Source organism: Lepidothrix coronata, unplaced genomic scaffold, assembly GCF_001604755.1.
Source record: "Lepidothrix coronata isolate B3197 unplaced genomic scaffold, Lepidothrix_coronata-1.0 Scaffold45, whole genome shotgun sequence".
Lineage (NCBI taxonomy): Eukaryota > Metazoa > Chordata > Aves > Passeriformes > Pipridae > Lepidothrix > Lepidothrix coronata.
In genome coordinates, this window is record NW_016690225.1 from 4,498,574 (window position 1) to 4,518,955 (window position 20,382).

General features: G+C 39.6%; 1 protein-coding gene across 1 annotated transcript; it reads left to right on the forward strand.

Moving 5' to 3' along the window:
- The first annotated feature begins 2,618 nt into the window (after positions 1–2,618).
- LOC108497182 (transcription elongation factor B polypeptide 3-like) lies at positions 2,619–19,866 on the forward strand. The gene is made up of 11 exons (XM_017814592.1): positions 2,619–2,877; positions 9,398–9,454; positions 11,148–11,260; positions 12,339–13,038; positions 14,462–14,561; positions 15,368–15,541; positions 16,151–16,248; positions 17,021–17,201; positions 17,530–17,647; positions 19,402–19,520; positions 19,659–19,866. The coding sequence occupies exons 1-11, from the start codon at positions 2,671–2,673 to the stop codon at positions 19,718–19,720; spliced, it is 1,929 nt and encodes a 642-aa protein (XP_017670081.1). The 5' UTR covers positions 2,619–2,670; the 3' UTR covers positions 19,721–19,866.
- Positions 19,867–20,382: the final 516 nt, after the last annotated feature.

The window sequence follows — 20,382 nt, forward strand, 5'->3', positions numbered from 1 at the left end:
GCAGCAGCAGCAGGTCATGTAGTAATGTTTTAACATTTTAGGGGTAAAAATGGAAACATTTCAAGAGATTTGTTCTCAGCCCAATGAACAAGAACAATTGGTATTATTTGCTCCATGTGCGTGATTCAGAATCAACAAGAGGGGAAAGTTCTTGTATCAGCAAAGACAGGCCTTAAGGCAATTATAACCATCTTTTTTAATCCATGCACAACCACTTTTCTGGAAATGTAAAGCCTTTTCTTTGAAGTCAGCATGCTCTGGTTTGTTGGTGGAACACAAGCATCACAGTCATGACCATGTGCAGATCTACCTTAGCCAACTAAAGATGTTAATAAAACTCAGGCTTAGCTCTAGATTATGACTGTTCTGTTTGCTCTGAGCAGTTTATGTTTGCTCAGCTAAATACCACATACCCTCAAAGCCCATATTTAGTTCTCTATGATAAATAGTTATGAAAAATATCTTTAGATGCACTAATCTGAAGGTACTGAGTAATCACACCAGTAATGCCTTTAGGAAAGGTGAAGCTCCTTATGCAGACTGGAGATAACTGTGAAACCAGATCGAATTTCAGTGAGCACTGCAGTTTTTTCAAAAAAGAAATAGAAATGTGTTTTGTGTTTTCTTTTTAAGCTGCTAAATAAATGTACAAACTACTACTGCTTAGAAACAAATGCACAGGGCTTGATTTCACAGAAGGTGAAATGAAGTGTTCAGCAAGACATCCACGCCCAGTGGGTCACTCAGACCTCCCCCCCGTACTCAATCACTTGCTCCCACTTCATTGCCTAATTTTGCCCTGCCAAGACTATCACATTGATTTACCCCCTGAAACTCTCACCTGGCTCTTCTCTTTAGCTTGTCCAAAGCCTGTTTCTCTTTCTGGTTTCAATCTTTCCTTGGAAACTCACTAAGCACTGGCAGTAGGGCATGGAAAGGACCTTAGGGATGAGAAGAGAGTTTGCAAGCCTTGGAGCAGAGCTGATGGCACAACACAGCTTTTGAGCATGTATTGTCCGAGCAATTTTCGGAGCTATATTTGTGTGTATGGCAACCCACTTCTTGCTAAAAGGAATCACACACCGATGCCAAACAAACAAATCCTCCTAATGATGAGGCTGCAGTTTTGAAAGACTGAGTAAACTTGGAATTCTTTCCTCTGACAGTTATGACAGGTGATATGAAAAATGCCGCAGTTAGATCTGGGCTAGAAACATTTTTCTTGCTCTAGAAGGCTTTTAAGATTTTAAATGTCATCTTCACTAAACCCGGTAATTGGATAATTAAGGCTTTCAAACAACATACAGGAATTCCAGCTTCAATCACATAATACATATGACAATCTGAGCCTCAACTTCCCTACTCAACAATGACTTTAATCATAATGCTGGTGTGGGCTGAATTTCTCTGAAGATTTCTTCTCCATAAATGCCACTTTATATAAATAATTCCATACTATTTGGGCCAGAAAACTAAAGAGTAACTAGTTGTGAATGGCCCATTTTTAGGCCATATTGTGAAGATGAGTTAATTATTTCTGTAAAGTAAAACTATGAGCATGGCAACTGGAGACCCAATGTGCATCAGGACCTGTATTTATTTTTTCCATATCCAACTCGAGTTCTCTACCTGCTGTATTGCCGTACAGCTATTTTGGTTTCTCTACTGATTAATTTGCTATACACTGTGCCAAGGTACAATAAGATCTATTTTGCAAGAGCAGTAACCCTAACGTGAAATATCAGACTTCTGCCTACTTAAATTCCCCTGTAGTTCAGACCGGATACACTTTTTTAGCACTTTCCCCAAACACCACTTTAAAGAGTGAAAGGTGTTCTATGTATCTATTTTAGTTACATCTTCATTAACTTCCTAGGAAATACTGCAAAGACACAGCTTTTTTTTAGGAAGAACTCATTCAGTTTGGAATCTTTCAAGTACATGCTCAGCCCCGGGAAGCTCCACCGCGGAGATCCCGTTTCAGATGCGCAGTTCAAACAGCACCAAAGACCGATTCCCTGTCACGTGCTTAGTAGGTAATCCACAGGGGAGCCATGCAGGGCCCAAAAGTGATCGGTCCTCCTGGGGAGAGGGAAAAAAGGAAAAAAAAAAAAGGCAAAAAGCATTAGCCATCAGGCTGTAAATAAGGCAGGACCAAAAGAAAAGGATGTCCTCCTCAGCCGAGTGAGGACTGCAGTGGGTGCCAGTCACGTCTTCATGGCTTGACAATGCTACCCCGTACACGAGGCATCGTGCCACAGAGCAGCCTCCCAGCCACGCATGGACACCAGAGTGCCACAGACCTTGTCATCACCTGCAGGTAACAGGACAGGTGTGCACGAACCAGTGACTGACACTGACAGTGAACCCCAGAGGCCGCTCCCGGCTGCTCCCGCGGCCGCACAGCCGCGCCGATGGACACACCTCGGCAGGGGCACAGTGCGCGCCATGTCGTGTCTTGGGGCAGGCTGCTGATCCCCCCGACTCACCTCCACGGGCTCACCTTAACTACGGTCGTGCTTGCTCAGTGCCACCGTGTATTCAAATGGCGCCTAACGAGGCAGAGCAGAGCAACGCACACGCTCATTATCATTATTGCTGATAGACTGGTAGCGAACAGCCAGGTCGGCCGCAGCCCTCGGCAACCAGCCCGGCCGGGAGGAACCGCCTATGGCGGAGCAGGCGCGGGTACAAGAAGGGCGAGCGGGAGCGCAGGCGCTCGGGCCGGGTCGGAGCGGTGCCGGTGTTATGGCGGAGGGGTGGAGTGCCGGTCCCGGTCCCGGTCCCGGTCCCGGTCCCGGTCCCGGTCCCGGTTCCATGGCGGGGAGGGTGCTGGAGCTGAAGGAGCGGCTGGGCTGCGCGCGGGACCCTGCGGAGGTACCCGACCAGGAGAGCAAAACACAGTAGCTGGGCTGATAATCACTGTGTTCATAAGAGTTTCTGGGGGAAAAAGGTGCTTCTGCTTTGTTTTAACGGTGCACATCAGGAGGAGCGGGGGCTCTCACACCCTGCCTGGTTGTTCTTCTCGGTGCAAGAAGAACAAAGCTGTTTCTGTCTCTGGAAGGAATGATACACCCGCTATAGGGTAGCCAGGCTGCTCAGTAGCTGCGAGGACTGGATAAGGAACACTTAAAGCACGCAGACATCAGTGGGGAGCGGGGTCAGAGCAGCTGCTGAAGCTGTGCTGGACGCTGGAGGAACAGAGAGGCGGACGGGGACATTGGAGGCAGAGAGGGACGCTGGAGGAACAGAGAGGCGGACGGGGAGATCGGCACAGGGCGACGAAGGCACGGTCCATTCTCTGAGCAACAGCCTGGACTCCGAAGGAACTGGAAACAAAGCAGCATGTGCCAAATTGGCCTCAGTGTTTTACGAATACATCATATTCGATTAAAGAAGGTGTATTAAAAGAGTAGGGTAGTTTTTGTTTGGTTTTTTGAGGGTCACATTTACTTTGAAAATAAAACACATTTGCCTTGATGGGTTTCAAAGGCATCAAAACTTGATACAAGTTTGTGCAAGTATTTAGAGACAGAGGGCAGCAGTGGAAATTGCATTGTATTTGGTAGCTAATGAACTTGAAAAGCTTACCTATGAATCATACCTGGAGTGTGTTTTTAAAGTGTGCATTTGTGCATCTAGAGGAAATACTGATTTTCTTAGCCAATAAGGTTTATCTACTTGAATGGCAGTGCTGTAGATAATATCTGTCTAAAATGCAAATATCTGTGCTGGTGCTTCTTCAGAAGTTTTAATTTGCAGTTCAGTGAACCTACAATTTCTTCCTGTGCGACAGAAATTATCAGATATTATAGTATTTGAATTTTTTAGTACATTGGATTGGTGTTGATATGCTATTCTGAACACGAGATAGCAAAGCAAAAGAAAGAAGCAATTCTAGAGGTAATTAATTTTTAAGTAATCCCAAAACAATAAGTTTCAGAACACATTCAGCTCCAGTGAAAAATGAGAATAGTTCTGGCAGATTTGGTTTTGTTAAGAGAAGAGATGATCTGTTTTTATGCAGCGTGACTGCAAGTAGGTGCTGCATAAAATGTGACTAGTGGTGGTGCTGCAGCACTTCTGCTATCCATGGCAAAACTGTGTTTAGTGAAATGGAAATATTTACAATAACAAGGGCCTAAGGAGTGGTAGGAAAAGTGAGAAACTGATAGCAGTCATGAAATGCACTCCTAACAAGCTACATCTAGTAATAGAAATGTGGTTAGCATCTTTAAAGGCAAAGAGGAAAGTTCTAGGTATGTGTGGAAAGAATAACAAATCAATATTAGGCAAGTGCTGGTGTTGCCAAATATTTCTGTTCCATACTAAGAATAATATTTGTCTTGGGACTTTCTAATAATTGTTGAATAGTCTTTGATATGATAGTAACCAGGGAAGATGCAGAACATCAATTGTTCATGTCAAAAGCTTCTTAATGTGTGAGGTTTGATAGCTACTCAGTGAGTTTTCAGAGAATTAACAAAGAATAGGTATTGAGTGATGCTCAAGGTTCTAATGAAGGTACAGGAAAAAAATACTATGCTGTTGTTTATACAGGTCAGCGAAATGGTCTTCACTGATGTTGATCATAAAGGAATGTGTTGAGCAGCTGCATGATGTTGTGTTAAAAATCTTACTAATGTAGAATTGAAGGGTGGTGCCATGATCCATGCCACTCAGTGAGCCATTATGTAGATACGTTCTGCCAAATTTATCTCAAATTGTATTCAGCTGACAGTAATTGTCATAAATATATGCAAGTTTCAAGACATTTGACTTGCTTCTGTGCAATGCCGATTACAGTAGCAGTGTCATGGACCTGATGTAGTACATAAAACTGATTTCAGTTGCACTTACCAAAAATAAGTGCCAGACCTCATCAGGAAACAACGTTGATTTGTGGTTTTGGTTGTGGGTTTGTGGTGGGGTTTTTTTGGGGGGGGTGAAATGGAGGTTGGTTATCCATCTGTTCCTGACATGATGCTATTCAACTCTTTCTTAATTTAGAAGACCACAAGCATTATAAGGAAATGCTACAGATACTGAAGTAATTTGTGTCAAATGAAGAGTCCTTTCTAGAAACCAAATTTGATCACGTGCTAGGCTACATTCATTTGAGCAACACATGCTTTACCATGGCTCAGTGGAAAGTCACAGCTAGGAGCTATGAATATAGGTCATTCAGGATAGGAGACTGTATTTTGGAAAGCATTGACTCAGAAAATGATTTGGAGCTCTGATCTATTACCAGTTGAGCATGAAATTGCAGTACAATGCAATGGCTTATGGAGTAAATGCTATCTTTGGGTAGCTTAGCAAGGTTATGTTATTACTGCTGTACAGCATTAGAGGGACAGCTACAGGAATATTATGTCCTGTTCTGAGGACTGTTTTTAAAAACAATACTGACCAAGCTGGAAAGATAATAAGACAGCCAGAGAATGACTGGCATAACTTAATGAAACTAAAGAACCAAGGTGAAGTGTGTGATTAATGTTTACATTTATTTCTATGTTGTATAAGATTATTGAAAGAAGGCTCCTTTAATTATCAGGAAGAGATAACTAGATTTAATAGTTGAAAACCAAAGTAGGCAATTTTTTTTTAGGCAAATGGTTGTGTGCCTTTTTTTTTTTTTGTTAATTGAGGGCATATGAGTGATTTGTTTGGGAAAGAGCTGACTTTTTCTAAGGTGTTGTCTTCAGAGTCTTGGTGCTCTTTCAGAAGGAGTTGTCTAGCTCAGCCAGAATTTGTGGACTTGGTGGAATTTCACAGGCTGTATTTTAAAAGAGAATGAGCTAAAGAATCATAGGGATCTCTTTGAAAGAGAGTAGCAGCTACTGAGTGCAGAAGGAAGGACAGAAAATAGGAAAGAGTTACTGTAATGAAATGTTTAGTCAGTCCCCTGACTACAGATGGCCTGGGAACCTGTTAATGGGTCTCATCCTTCCTGAGGTTCCAGGCTCAGATAGAAAAAATGAGAAGACTGTATAGCACACGTATAAGGGATGATGGAGCAACACTGGTGCAGTGGGAAGAGACCAAACCCAGTGCACCTGGGATCTGTTGTTGTTATTACTTTGCTTTCAGTTTTGACTCTGGAAAATTTTGTTTGCTCACATGGTTCCTTACCCACTGCTCATTACCACTGCCCTCTGCTTTCCAAGTGCCAGCCTGCTTTCCCTCCTCTTCTGCATCTTTGTTTGCTCTTGCTGCTATTGTCACTTCTGCTTTTGTCTCACACCAGTATGTGCCTGCCAGCTCTGTTTGTCCATAGGGCTCTGCTTTTGTTGTCTGTTTGCATAAAGATTTGTGTCTTGGGTTTGCTTGGAATATCATTAATTGGAAAAACAGCAATCCTAAAGGTTTTTGATCATTTTTTCTGAATCAGTATTTAGAAATTATGTAGAATAGTTCAGGAATTGTATAAACAGGTAACTTCATAATTTTTCTATAAACTTCACAGTCTCAGTAGTTTTACCATGAGATGTAGCTGGTAGTGGTATGCAACATAAAATAGTCTGAAAACCAGTGGAGGGTTACATATGTGTTGCATGTATGTGGAAGAACTTGGGGGAAGAAGTTACTGGATCCAGTCCAGTGAGACAAGAAGAGCCAGATGGGCCACAAATGCTATGGTGAAAGATGGTTAGAGAAAGGTGCCTCAACAGTCAGTCTCCTTTTTGTTTTTAAAGGCCTGCTTAGAACAGACTTCAGATAGATTACTTTCTTTTTGCCTTATTTTATGCAGTAATTGTAATGGTACACTACAGACGTATCATGATAGCAAACTTTGTATTTCTAACAAACTTTGGTTTCAGTGAAAAACTTTTCTGTGTCTGTGCTTCACACTATACCTTTCTGTGGTCATCACCAAAGCCTGATAGATATCGGAGCTTATGCTTTAAGTCTTTGATAGAGAAATCGGAGCTCTCTAGCAAATAGGATAAATAGAAAGTTTCTCTGCTGCTACGGATGCTTGCCACAGATTAAATTTGCTTATTTTCTGGTCATGTCTGAAAGTAAGTTTGATTCTAAATGCCAAGAGCTTGAAGATGTGATTCCTACTGGCAGGCTGGAAGCTATCATTTACTTTGTCCAGTTACAGAGCAAGGCAAATGGAGCCTTGTACTAGTCCTATACATGCAGAGTGGCTGGTTTCCCTGCAACCTGAGCTGTTCCCTGCTCTCAAGTGATCAGTATAACTTCTAAAAAGCTTGTCAGAGTGTCTGGTAAATGCTCTTTGTTTTGGTTTGGGTTTTTTTGTTTAAATGAAACAGTGTTGTTTATCTTAATTTTCCAAATGTGATATACATTTCAAGTAACCAAAATGAACAATGTGGTCTTTAGTTTAGGAAACTTTGAAAGTTTTATCTTTTATTAAAATGTGTTGACTGCTTTTAGACATGCTTGTAATCTAGGTACTTTTGTAAAATAGCCTATTGGTTTAAAGTTGTATGAATAGTAATTGCCTGCTTCCTGAATCTTTTCTTTTGAAATAAACTTGGTTTTAAGAATTAGTCCAAAACCCATCAAGAGGAAATACTCAAAACTCCTATTCTTTTTGTGTCTCAATGTATTCTTCCACACAGAGGTTTGTTTTTGGCCTATGGGATTTATTCCCAGTAGTTTGCAGTGACTGAGTATCTAGTCACGTTATATAGCACAATATAACCTGTCAGCAGTGGGTTACTTCCTTTTTCATTGCAAAATAAATTAAATCAATGGGGATATATATTATTTTCATTAAATAAAAAGTGAACTAACTTGACACTGATAATCGCAAGCATTGGAAACTATGTTAACATTGTGAGCAATTATTATTTTTCTTGTGGAGTGTCTTACTCCTAAATGGGAGACAAGCAGAACTTCACATGGCCCTTGTGCTAGTTCTGAAATCTTGGTCAGGAAGCTTTTTCTTTTTATTTTTTTTTTTCCTTTTTTAGTAGGTATCCTGCTGTTTTGTAGTTAGCTGAACTTTTTGGGAGAGAAGTGATTTGTTACCTCTGGTCCTAGGTGCATGTCTTACCATTACAGCTTTTCTCACGTTTTCTCAGGCTGTGGAGCATTTTTCCTGTGCTTCTCTAGTTTCAGAAGCACTGTTGCAGAGTGGATGATTTACAGAAGAACTGCATGCCAGGCACGTAGATAGAGCCCGCTGTACAGAGTGAAATTCAGTGTTGTGTGGGATTCCACTTCTAAGGCATTACAGGAACAATGAAACTTAGAGCAAGAGTAGAGAAGTATATCCCTGGAGTGCAATTCGTAAATTGTTTTTTCAAGTTGGCTACTCGTTTTTTTTTAGTACCTCTTCCACCTCCTGCAATTCCATTTCAGAAGCAAAATCTAATGTGATAACTGACAGTTCATCAGTTATTTAAATTAGTATAGCTGTTAATGTAGTTAAAAGGTTTCTGGGTAGTCTGCTTTGCTGCTGTTACTGCTTTAGAAGCGTCAGTGATCTGATACACTTGACTAGTATTCCAGGCTTTGTGAAAGCCCCACGAAATGCTGCTACTTCAGTTGTACTTTAATTCTGTCTACATAACATAGCTTCATGCATGCAGTTTGAGGTGTTTCAGTGGGAACACTAAATTGGGGAATACCATTCCTAAACCACAACAGAAAGATAAGGTCAGCTGCAAGACCCTGGGGTGCTGTATACCCACTGCCAAAAAATTGGATTATGTTGCTGTAGAAATTTATACTCTGCTTATAAATTAGACTTTTTTTTAAAAAAATCCTCATAGGAAGAAGAGCCTTTTGTATCTGAAAAAACCTTTCCTGCTTTTATGGAAATGTTGAGTTTTGTAACTGGTGTACACTTTGTCAGTGCGAAAGAAAACAGCTGTTCTAGCTTGAGCTCATTTTGTTAATGTACAAATTGCAGTTATGTTTTCAATACCTTATTTTGTGTAATCTGGGGTCCCACCATCTCTATTGTTCTTTCTTGGCCTGGGCTGATGAAGGAGTAGTGCTGCTGACTGTGACACTTGCTGATTTTTTTAGGTAGTTTTGTGTAGTGCTGCTTTTCTGTTGGTTTTTTGGCTAAAGAGAGTCACTGCTACATGAGGAGTGTGGCATATATATGTATCCCATACTACTCTATTATTGATCTTTATTGTAATCTCTATAATTGTAAATTCAAGCTATCTACTGGATTTTCTGGTGTTACTGAAATTGGGGGGTTGGCAGAACTGTACTGGTTCACAGCTCAGACTGCAAGAACAGCCCTGATGTGCAGTAAAGGAGTGCTTGCATTTTCCTGGAGATACTGGGTGTTCCTTTTAAAACTGTTGAGTCTTTTTGGATTAAACAAGTGAATGAGGATGAGAAGAACAGAGTAGAATTTCAAATATTTGTTTAAACCAATAAATCTAATGTTTCCTTCCAGATCATAACAACACTTAAGGTACTACAGGATTTGGATTTATCACTGGATATTCTAGTGGTAAGTGATCAATAATGATATATTAAACTCTTCCATAGTGAATTCCTATGTAAATGTCAGGAGTCTGCAATTGTAGAGTTGGTGAACATGTTAAATTTTTGAATTTTGACTCTATATCATGATTTGGTTAGGTTAATTTCCTTGAAGCTGGGCATCCAACTTGACAAATGCAGTATCATGTCAATGATAGTACTGAACAGGGACTTGGGCATATCGAGGCCATTTTAGTAATCAGGGTTGGTTTCTTTTCACCGCGAAACTGCTTTCAGTCAATGCTAAAGACAAAGCAAATAAGGGTGAACCATTCTTTAGGTCAGTTGTCTAACTCTTCTGTCTTTTATTAGCAGCTCAAAGTTAGTTTCTTGCATTTAAAGAGCAGGCATCCCAAGTAAGGATTTTTGTGACTTTTATCCTCACCCAAGCCACATCCTATCAAATTTTATATTCGATATTATCGCACTGGTCTATGAAACTTCTAGTTATTATAAGCAATGCATCTGTGTTTTGGGAAGAAGAAAAATATGGGGTTTGTGAGAGAATTTTTTGAAGAGTAGTAGAAAAACATGATTGTTAAGACATTTTGCTAACCTATTCAGGCAAAGAGACAAAGGCATTTGCCTTCCTAAACACAGGCAGACTTCTACTGGAATACAGCAATAGTTATGTATTTTTATTGGAAAACAAAATAATCTTGTATTGCAATTAGTTATTTAAAATGGCAAAGGGTTTCTGCAGACAATTCATGTTCCCAGCAAACTTGCATGTTTTATAATGGGTCAGACTTTGATGGAAGCCTTAAAGTCAAAGAGAAGGAGATGTCTTACAGCTGAGGACTCCACATATTTTCAGTGCATTCGAAGGATGTAAATAGCTTTATGAAATAGTCCCACCAGATTTATTCCATCTGTTTGCAGTAGCTGACTTACCAAGTCAGATTGTTCAATTATGTATAAGCTAAATACACTTGAAGTGAATTTACGGAAGCCCTTTGTAGGGGCTGAGCTGCTTATGTGGGAGTAGCATGTGTACAGCTCTTGTTCAGACCTCACAGGGGTATCACTTCACTAGTTATCATGAGCGTTAACAGGTTGCAGCAAACCTACTGAATTCCAGATTTTGTGCACATCTTACAAAGAAGAGTTTGTGAATCAGAGATGCTTGCTGATAATACAAGATTAAAATCACCTGTGATTCTGTAAACACTCAAAGACTGCAAGGTAGCTTTGCTTAAACAACATAAAACACTGGAGTGAGACTTGAAGGCACAAGATATTTTGAAAATAACTTTGCTCCTTTGACCTCTGTACCCCATACTACTGGTTGAGATGCATTTTAGGTTACAGCATGTCCAGCATATATGCTCTCTCATATGCTAAAAGGTACTGCCTAAAGGAAATTTGAATGGATGCATTTTGTGGGCATAAGCATTTGTGATAAGTGACATTCCTGAAAGATGTGTGTTTAATGGAGGAAAATTACTTTTATGAATTAAGGCCACATTTTGTTCCTCATATTTGGTTATAAATAACAACCTTCAGTTCTATTTGCAGTAAAAAAGTGTTCATTTCCTTAGCTGCCATAGGACTGCCCTCACTACTAGGCTAATACTGTTTGTAGCAGTTTTAGAGGAGGTTTTGTTTGGGATGAGAGTTGTGATTTATTCTGCCCATCTTTGTTGCATTATCTTCCACAGGAAACTGGCATAGGCAAAACAGTTAACAGTTTGAGGAAACATGCCACTGTTGGGAATATAGCTAAAACTCTGGTAAAACAATGGAAAATACTTGTTTCTACAGAAAAGAAAAGGTAGGTGTGAACATTTTTCCTAAAAATAAATTATACTGTAGTGTGACTTTAAAAATAGAGATTGGAAAGCTTAGGAAAGTGTTTGGAAGGACAAATCTGCATTAGAACAAATGCATAAATTGAATGGAAGAAATTAGGATGCTACTATAAAATATGACAAAAAAGATCAAAGTGACCAGTATTGGTCAATTATCCAGTCAGCACTCTGACTTCAGCTGTTTTTTTGACTGGCACAAGTTCTTAGGTCCCAACTGGTACAAGCAGGACTAAACCAATGATGGGCACTGCTGTGCACTTCTTCAGTAAATTGGGAAACTTGCTCTTTCTTCCCAGAGGTAGTGGTTAAATGAGGAAGCTCTCCAGTGATTTCGTTATATACAGTTATACACTACCACAGTCGTATAGAGAGTTTTCTTTTAATGTTCTTGTAGACTGAGAGGGGCTTCTAATACTGGAGGAGTCACGCTGAAGAAATGCAGTTTCTTCTCTGAATGAAGCAGCCACTACTGCCATGACAGGGCTCACTCTGCTTTAGATGCTTTGCAGTCCTCCGACAGTTTGAGACAGTTGAGAAAGCCAAGGGATTAGTTTGACTAAATAATGCATATTAAATCTGAAGTTGTTCAAACAACAGGAAAGCAAAATACCAGAACTTGTGATGAGCAAATCATAAAGGCTGACCTGTTGTAATCTGTACCACCTACAGAACATGTGGTAAATTCTATCTTGTAGTTACTTCAAGCACCACGTCTGTGTTCTAAAGCACGCAGGGAAACTTGTATGAAAAGTGGTATCCAACATGTTTTAAGCAAATAATACTGCCAGGCATGTTTTCCGACTGATGGTTATGTCCCTACTCCCCACTTGTCTTGCTGTCAATTCTTGTTGCAGTATTTAGCAGTGCTTCTCTGGGGTTCTGTACTGATAATGGAAAAATAAGAGCACAGCAGAGCACAGTTCTGTGTTTTGATATATGGTGTGATTTAATGCTTTTAGTCTTACTAATGTAGGAACAAAGATTCTTTAAAAATTTAGCATCAGATATACAATGGGTGGGTGGTTTTTTTTATTGTTGCAGTGGTCACAGAGGAAAAAAATATACTGAAAAAGAAAAATGTGAGACAAAATCTTCTGTTTCCAAGGAGATTAAGCCTTCAGAGAAGTCCAGAGCATCTGTACTGGCCTTTAGAAGTCCTAACAGTCCCATTTCTAAAAAGTTGAATAAGGAGCATATTTGTAGTGAAAAGACCCATCAAAGTACAGATTCTGAGTGTCCAAAACAATGTGATAATGAAGAATGTAGCAGCAGTGGTTCTAAGCATGCTTCCTGTGGTACCAATTCTCAGGCTAAAGACAGTGAGTTCAAAGAGAGCAACTCCACAGAGAGCAAGAAAGTTTCAGAAAAGCAGCATTCCTCTGCAGCTGCTAAAGGCTTATCACCTCTGGAGGAAAAGCCTAGTAAGGATACTTCAGAACAGAGAAGTCCTAAATGTGTGAAGAAACCAAAACAAAAACTTGTCATAAAAAGTGAAGCCAAATTATCTAGTGATGAGGAATTCGAGCCCCCTACTATGTCTTTTGAATCTTATCTTAATTATGATCAAGTTACTAACAAAAGAAAGAGAAAGGGTGGTTCTACAGGTGCACGGCCAAAGAAGTGCCATGAACAGAAGAACAGCTCATTACTACAAAAGACCTCAAAACTTTCTCATGCAGAAGAGGGAGTGGAAGACTTTAAAAAAAGCAAGTGTGACCAATCAGAAACTCCCAGTAAAAAGGTAAACTGCTACATGGTTGAGGTAATAGCAGATAAACTGCAGATAAATAAGTGCTTTGCACTCTTAATTTCAGTGAAATTTATCTCTATTTATTTTAAGGAACAGACTGTGGGACTCTGATATATCAACTCCATTACAATTACCAGTAATTACAATAATTGGGGAGAGGGGAAGACTGCTTATTGCATACTGGTGGTTTGCAGTTGACTTAGTTGTATTTTTAGGATTATTTCAAATATTGCAATAGTGTTTGATTCATATCAGCTAACATGCTTTTGACCTGCAAAGTGCAAAGGTATTTACCTTTGGAAAGATGTCCCCTTCTTCCATTCTTGACCAGCCTGGTTTGTGGCTGCAGCAGCTCTTTGCGTACAGCACAGTCCTTTTGTCAGATTATGTGGTCCTTTAATAGTGAACTTTAAGGTTTGCAGTGGAGCTGAACCTTCCTTAAATGCATTGAGGTAAACCAAAGTATTGCATATAAAACTAGATATACATGTTCTTAATCTGAGCTATCCTAGTCCCTTGAAGTGGAAGAAGCTTGAGTAGCTTCTCTGAGCCAAGGTATATCTAAAAATGTATATTAATTAGACATTTTAAGTTAAGACCTTTTGCATGCTGAAAATTAGAGGTATCTTCACTTTGATGTGAAAGCTTCAGGCTTTATTTATTGTGGGAAATCTGCAATTTGAGAGGTATCTTCTGTTCCAAATGGAGAAATATTAATGTAGAGGCTTGTGTATGATACTCTTAAACTGTTTGAGGAAAAATCTTGTATATTCAAGCAGTTGTGAAAAGTTATTGAAGATACTGAAATGAAGTTCAGGCAATGCAAGTTTTAGGCTGTAAGTGCCTGACTTAGAATTGGAGGACACTGAAGACCCAATTTTGACACTGCACATAGTACGTTTGTAGGGACCCATACTGCATCTTTAAATCCCTTTTTAAGGGGTTATCTGTGAAAATTTTAGGCATGATTTAGGAGACTTGATAGGACCAGATGTAAAGCTGTTTCTTGTCTTTTAGGATGGTACTTTTGTCATCTTGCAGTTTATCTCGTTCACTGCTTGCCTCTGTAGTGATTTATCTGAAAGCCTGTTAACTGATCTACTGTTCTTTAATCTCTTTCTATGCACTAATTGCAGATGTCACACTAAGTTCCTTTTGTGGTATAGTCTTGCTAAGTAGAGTATGAAAGGGTACACTGAAAAATAATCCTGTGAGTAAATTTTAGTGTAGAAAAGAAATAATTTTAGTTATCCTGGTTTGGGGTTTGCTTAAGGGTTGTTTAGCTTTAGGTTTTGGTGGTTTTTGGTTTTGTTTGGGTTTTTTGTTGTTTGTTTGGTTTTTTTTTTAGCTTATTTTAAGTTTCTGTAAACCCAAATTTATAATGTTCAAGTATTGTTTCTTTGACTGTGCACAGGCTAAGGTGGCATCCCTCCAGGAGCTTCTTAATACTCCACTACCTAAATTTCTGACAGGCATCTCAAACTCATTTCCCCTGTGTGCTGCAGACTTTACAGGTAAGTAGTATACAAGATTGAAATGCTGCGGGTTTTTACAGCTCTCTGTAGAAATGTTTTATCTCCTTTTCTAATAAACTGTATTAGCTCATCTCTCCGTAGCAGAGAAGGGCTTCACATTCACTTTCTCATCTGTAAAAATCATGTTGAAATTGAAGGGAATTATAAGCCTTCCTTATGGCTAGCTGAGTAAAGAAATACTGTGGGAGGTTATCACAGATGTAGAGAAGGCGTAAATTGTGTAGTAGTTCTACAGCCCCCATTTATCTTTTTGCCTAGTCTAAGGTATAAACAGGAATAGACTTAGTAGAAACTGTCTCAGGTAAAATAAATATATGAAGCACTTGGTCTAGTTTTGGCATAGGAACCACTAGCATCTTTATAGGTAGGTGACAAAACTTGCCAGTGGTTTCTCTAGCAGTTTTCCTGAGGTTTCAGTGGTTTCATACCACTGGGATCTTGAAACGTCACTGCTATTGTAGCCTCTGGCTTCTCTAGGATGACTTAGGAGAGTCAGTAAGGTGCTATAGATAGGTTACACTGTTACTCAAGTATGAATACAGCTCATGTAGACTGGAGCTAAATAATACAAGACTGGTTTGAGTGGGTGCAGCTCTCTTGCAGTGTACATGCTGTCTTGGTGTTAGATGATGGTGAGTGGACTTGTGCGATATGATATGTGCAAGGGCCCCAAACTGTAATGCAATAACTTTGTACTTCAAGAAAAGGTAACGTGTCCTACCAGCTGTGCTTATCTGAGCTGAATGTTTAAAGCATTGTAAAACCTGCTGATGTTTTGCTTGCAGCTCCTGTAGCACCTGTTGTGGAAGCACCTCAGCAAGTCAGTGAGATGGTTCAATTCACAGGACGGAGACTGAACTCTAAAATGCAAGTTTACTCTGGCTCTAAAACAGTCTGTCTTTCAAAGATGCTTACACTGTATGAACAGTGCATCCGCGTGCTTCAGAATAATATTGATTGTGAGTATTTAAGGGATTTGTAGCAGGCTGTGACTGAAAGTGTATCCGATTTTTTTTTTTATTTTTTTTTTCCCTCCATGCCAACAACAGGCCTACTAAAATACATTGTCCTGCCCTGCAAACAGTGACTCAGAGCAGGTTGAAAGGCACTTAAAAAGGGATTGATGTCTGTGCTAAACTGTAGGGGTTTTCTTTTTGAACAGCTTACAATTTTTCCAGTTCCAATTTTACTTAAAATGTAATGTCCTATAAATTTATAAGTCAAAAAGTCTGCTGTTCCCCTCCACCCAAAATGTTTGTTTACATAAATTAGAATGAGTGATCAAGACATTCTTTTATTTCATGCATAGGCAGAGGGGGGGAGTGGTACACATCAGTAAAGATGGGGAAATGACTATTCAAAGATGCATTATCCATCCTCAAGTATAACTGCTAGTCAGCGTGGAACTGCTGATTTCTAAATATTTTCATAGCCTGACTTCAAAAAGTGTTCTGTTAGTGCTTACTAAAATTAACTTGTATTTTTACTTTTAAACTGTTTGGTGAGTGGTGTTACTCACTGAGTAAAATAAGTAAGACACTGAAAGTACCTTACCTACTTTTTTGTAGTGCTACAAGAAGTAGGAGGTGTGCCCTTTGAAATTCTTGAACCTGTGCTAACACGTTGCACACCAGAGCAATTGTTTCGAATAGAAGAATATAATCTGGTAAATTCTGCCTTGCTAAATTCAGGGAGCTACAGAGTTCCACAACTCCACGGGTTGCACTGGCTTTCTGTCTTGCATACTAATTTCTCTGAATTAAGCTATCATTATCGAGACTCCCTTTCTCAAGTGTCAGGATTTAAAACATTTGGGAGAATTATTCCTGATAACTAAGTGAAAGACTGTGTATAGAAAAGTATTTTTGTTTCCAAAAATAAGAAAGAAAAAAAGATGATCACAGTATTTGCCACTGAAGTATCTGGGAAAGTCGTAATAGAACTAACTGTGTTTAAGTTACAAACTGTTAAGGTTGCAAAGCATACCAGTCAGGAAGTAGCTGGGGTGAGACTTCATGTGTGTGGTAGATTTAGTATGTGTGCTGTTGGGACTTCAGCTCCCTGATGCATTTGGACATTGAGGCTCTGAGTGTGTAGCCCTTTGTACTGCAAGTTACCCTTTTCTCTGCATGCTTCAAGTGGAGGGCTGGAGTGGCCTGAGCCTGTGCTGTAGACACAAGTCTAGACTGTAAGCATGGCTTACTGACTCCAGTGTAGGGCTCTGCTGTTTGAAGCTGTGGGATTTCTAGGCTGAAGTCAATATCTCTGCATGGTATTGCCACACTTCACATTGTGGGTACCTGTGATGGCATGTGTGATGGGGTTTGTTCTGCACCTTTCTCCACCAAGGGTTTGGGCTGCGTCTGCAGGCTCAGCTAGTAGGTACTCTTGAAAATGTTTTTAAATCTTTGATTTAAGATATCTTGTGTTCAAATTAGACATTTATAAAGGACTCTGACCACTTGTGGAAGAAACACTGCCAGAGAGACTTTAAAAATGAGAGCCTCCTTGAATATGAGTCTTGGCGTGAAATGTACTTGAGGCTGTTTAATCAGAGAGAAGAAAAACTGAAGATGCTCACAAAAAATATTCTTTCAGCTCAGTCTGAGAAACCAAAAGGTAAAATCTGTGGTTAGCTCTTCCACTTAAAAAACCCGGTCTCTTCTGTTGTTCTTGATAATATGTTGGGTTTAGTGATTTGTTTGCAGGGAAGACTAATGCTGAACTTCTAGAAGTCATCAAGAACAAACACTGTTCTTAATTTAAAAGTTGCTGAAAAACTAAATGCATGCATTAGTATGATACTTTGCTGTATGCTGCAAGTATTATGCATTAGACAAATCTTACCTTACTGGTTAGACTGAAGATCCTAAGCAACAATGCAAAGACCTTTGGATATAAAAGGCATAAAAAGTCACATATCCTCTGCTCCTTGTTTCCGTATTAGGCAGGCAAGTAAAAATGGCTTACATGACCGGTGCAGCAAAACCACCCAGGAACGTTCGCCGACAGCAAGAAATCCATGGGACAGCAGGACCTGTCACCCGGTTTCATCCCATACAGAAGTACGTGTTATGTACAATGCTTTTAATTTGAGTTTGAGTATCTTTGTCAGTTCAAAAGCTTGCTTGCAAAATAATTTAGAAGTTGTAAATAACTCTCTGTTTACTTTCCTTTTTTTAAGTGGCTAGTGGCTAGAAACTAACTTGTCTTTTAAATCGTGTGCCTCTGTGCTGCGTGTGCATTGCCATTCCACATTCCTCCAAAGTGCTAGTTGTGAATTTATCCTCCTAGTTAGAGTGTGAGTGGACGCTGTTTTTTTTGTCCAGATCACACTAAAGCCACTTGACATTCTGGGGAGATTCCTTTGTTGATGTTTTGGATTTCTAAACCTGCCTAGTAGCTTCAGCTTCACATGTTCTCCTGCTTTGATAAAATAAATCTCAGTCAGCTGCCTGTAGTAATTCAGCTGACCAGAGTGAACGTCAGGAACTTTTAATATTGGAGTTAGTTTGTTTGTTTGTTTGTTTTTTTGGTGTGTTTTCTTTCCTTTTTTTTTTTTTCCCCCCTCTGAATTTCAGAAACTTAGTTGAACATCCTTGACTTACTGCTCAAGATGGTGGTGATATGGGGCAGCCTGGATGTAGCAATTTCTTCAAGTCAGCTTTTTTACCAGATATCTTTTCATAAGTGCACTTTTAGCTGATGAGATCCAGAAGGTTCTTTCCATACTGTTGTTGTTTTCAGCAGAAAGATAATCCCCCACCAAGGCAGTAGCTTAAGGCACTTTGAGTTAGGCTTTTGCTTTCAGTTGCTCTGTGGGAGGTTGATTCTGTGTTGTGACAGACCAGCCTTCCAGTTTAGGTGCTTCAAGTACAGTAGTGTATATGTCCTTTCTGCTCCAGTAATCACTGTGCCAGTAGCTGAATGACATACTCCAAGCCCTACAAGACTTTTTTCCTCAGGCATGATGAATTAGGAAGAACTGGTGTTGTGTGAAAGAAGCCGTAAGAGGGTCATTGCTTTGCCTTCATGAGAAACAAGGGTTTGTTTAGGCACAATGAGTTAAACTTCATTGCTTTGAGCTGTTGGTTTTGTAAGCTGCAGAATTGATACAGCTGAAATTTTCATGTAAGAAGCTGGTCTTGCAGGAGCTAAGAAGGTCCTGAGGCAGACATGCAGATCCCCAGCAGGCTGCTGTTCTCAGTTGAGTGCACAGTGGATTGTGAGCACTGGCAGCAGATGTCAGGGACTGGCTCTGAGGTGGACAAGGCTGTCTGGATCAGAGACATCATGCTGACATGTGGTTGCTGTGTTGGTTTAACTGTCTTTAGCAGGAGGTATAAGAATCTACCTCAGGCCTTGTCCTGTTGATTGGATATTTAGGGTTAGTTATTGTGCCTTTTCCTAGTTAGTCATTCTTACACAAGCTTTTTGGTTTTTTTTAAGTTTGCCCTCATTTTTTGTCAGAGAGCTAGTTAGCAGTTCAACTGTGTTCAAAGAGGAAAATAAACACAGTGCAAACTAGAGCACAGGGCATTATGAATCGCAGTAGTATTGCTGACCGCTTTGATCTGTCACAAACTGAGAGTTTAATTTTAAATAAAATCTTAACAATCTAAAATTTATGCGAGAATGAAAATGGACAAGATGACCACCTGTGATCCCTTTTAACCTGTATTATCTTATGATTTTGAAATACAGAAAGTCTCTTAAATGTGTTTGATCAGGGTTTTGTTTTTTTTTCCCAAAATGAGCCAGAAGAAATAGTAGGTTGATATCAAATACTAGCTTTTTTCTTATTTCCTTTTTCTAAAAGAACAAGGATTCCAGAAAGCAGAGACAGAAATAACACATCATCAAATCTGATTCCTGCTGGCAACACTGGAAGTTCTAGCTCAGGTGTCATGATTGAACATGGAAAGAAGCCTATCAAAAGTAAATGGAATTTCCTAAGATTATCAATTTAGTTGTTTTAACCTGCCTATTAACATATGCTTAATATTATGTTAATACCATTTTAAGTCACTCATAGCTGTAATCCTAACTGGTCTCTTTGTTTTGTTGCTATTGAAGAAATTGCACCGATCATGAAGAAAACTTTGAAAGCCTTGAAGAGTAGATCTGGATGGCGATAAAATAAGGCTGCGTATTTGAAGCTTACGTGATGTGACTATTTGTGTATCGTGCTACAGCAAATGAATATAACGTTCATGTAAATGACGTTCAATTTGCCTTAGATAAAATAGTTATGAAACATTGCAGAGGCAAGTGATTAGCAATAAAAATTGAAACATCTGAGTCCTTTCATAGTGCTGCTTTCTTTCTTGAGTTTAAATAAGGTCAGTACACACTAATGAAAAATCGGTTTATATGGGCTCTTATAGGTGGTGTACTTATCAGTTAAGATGGTGAAGGGTGTGGAGCACAAATTTTCTGAGGAACAGCTGAGGGAACTGGAGTCATTTAGTCCAGAGAAAAGGAGGCTGCGGGGGAGACCTTATTGTCCTCTACAACTGCTTGAAAGGAGGTTGTAGACAGGTAAGGGTTGGTCCCTTTTCCCAAGTTACAGTGAAATGGGAAATGGCCTCAAATTGCACCAGTGAAGGGTTAGATTAGATAAATAGGCAAAATTTCTTCATCCAAGAGCTTGTCAAGTACTGGAAGAGGCTCCCCAGAGAAGTGCTTGTGTTACCATCCCTGGAGTTGCTTAAAACATGTGTTTGTGGCACTTGGGGACCAGAGTGCTTGGTTAACAGTTGGACATTAATGATCTTCAAGGTCTTTTCCAACTTAACAA

Coding starts and splice junctions, on each gene's coding strand:
- LOC108497182 (XM_017814592.1), top strand. CDS start 2,671: ATGGCGGAGCAGGCGCGGGTACAAGAAGGGCGAGCGGGAGCGCAGGCG. Junction 14,562..15,367: donor GTGTGCTGCAGACTTTACAG/GTAAGTAGTATA, acceptor TTTTGCTTGCAG/CTCCTGTAGCACCTGTTGTG. Junction 19,521..19,658: donor TGGAAAGAAGCCTATCAAAA/GTAAATGGAATT, acceptor TTGCTATTGAAG/AAATTGCACCGATCATGAAG.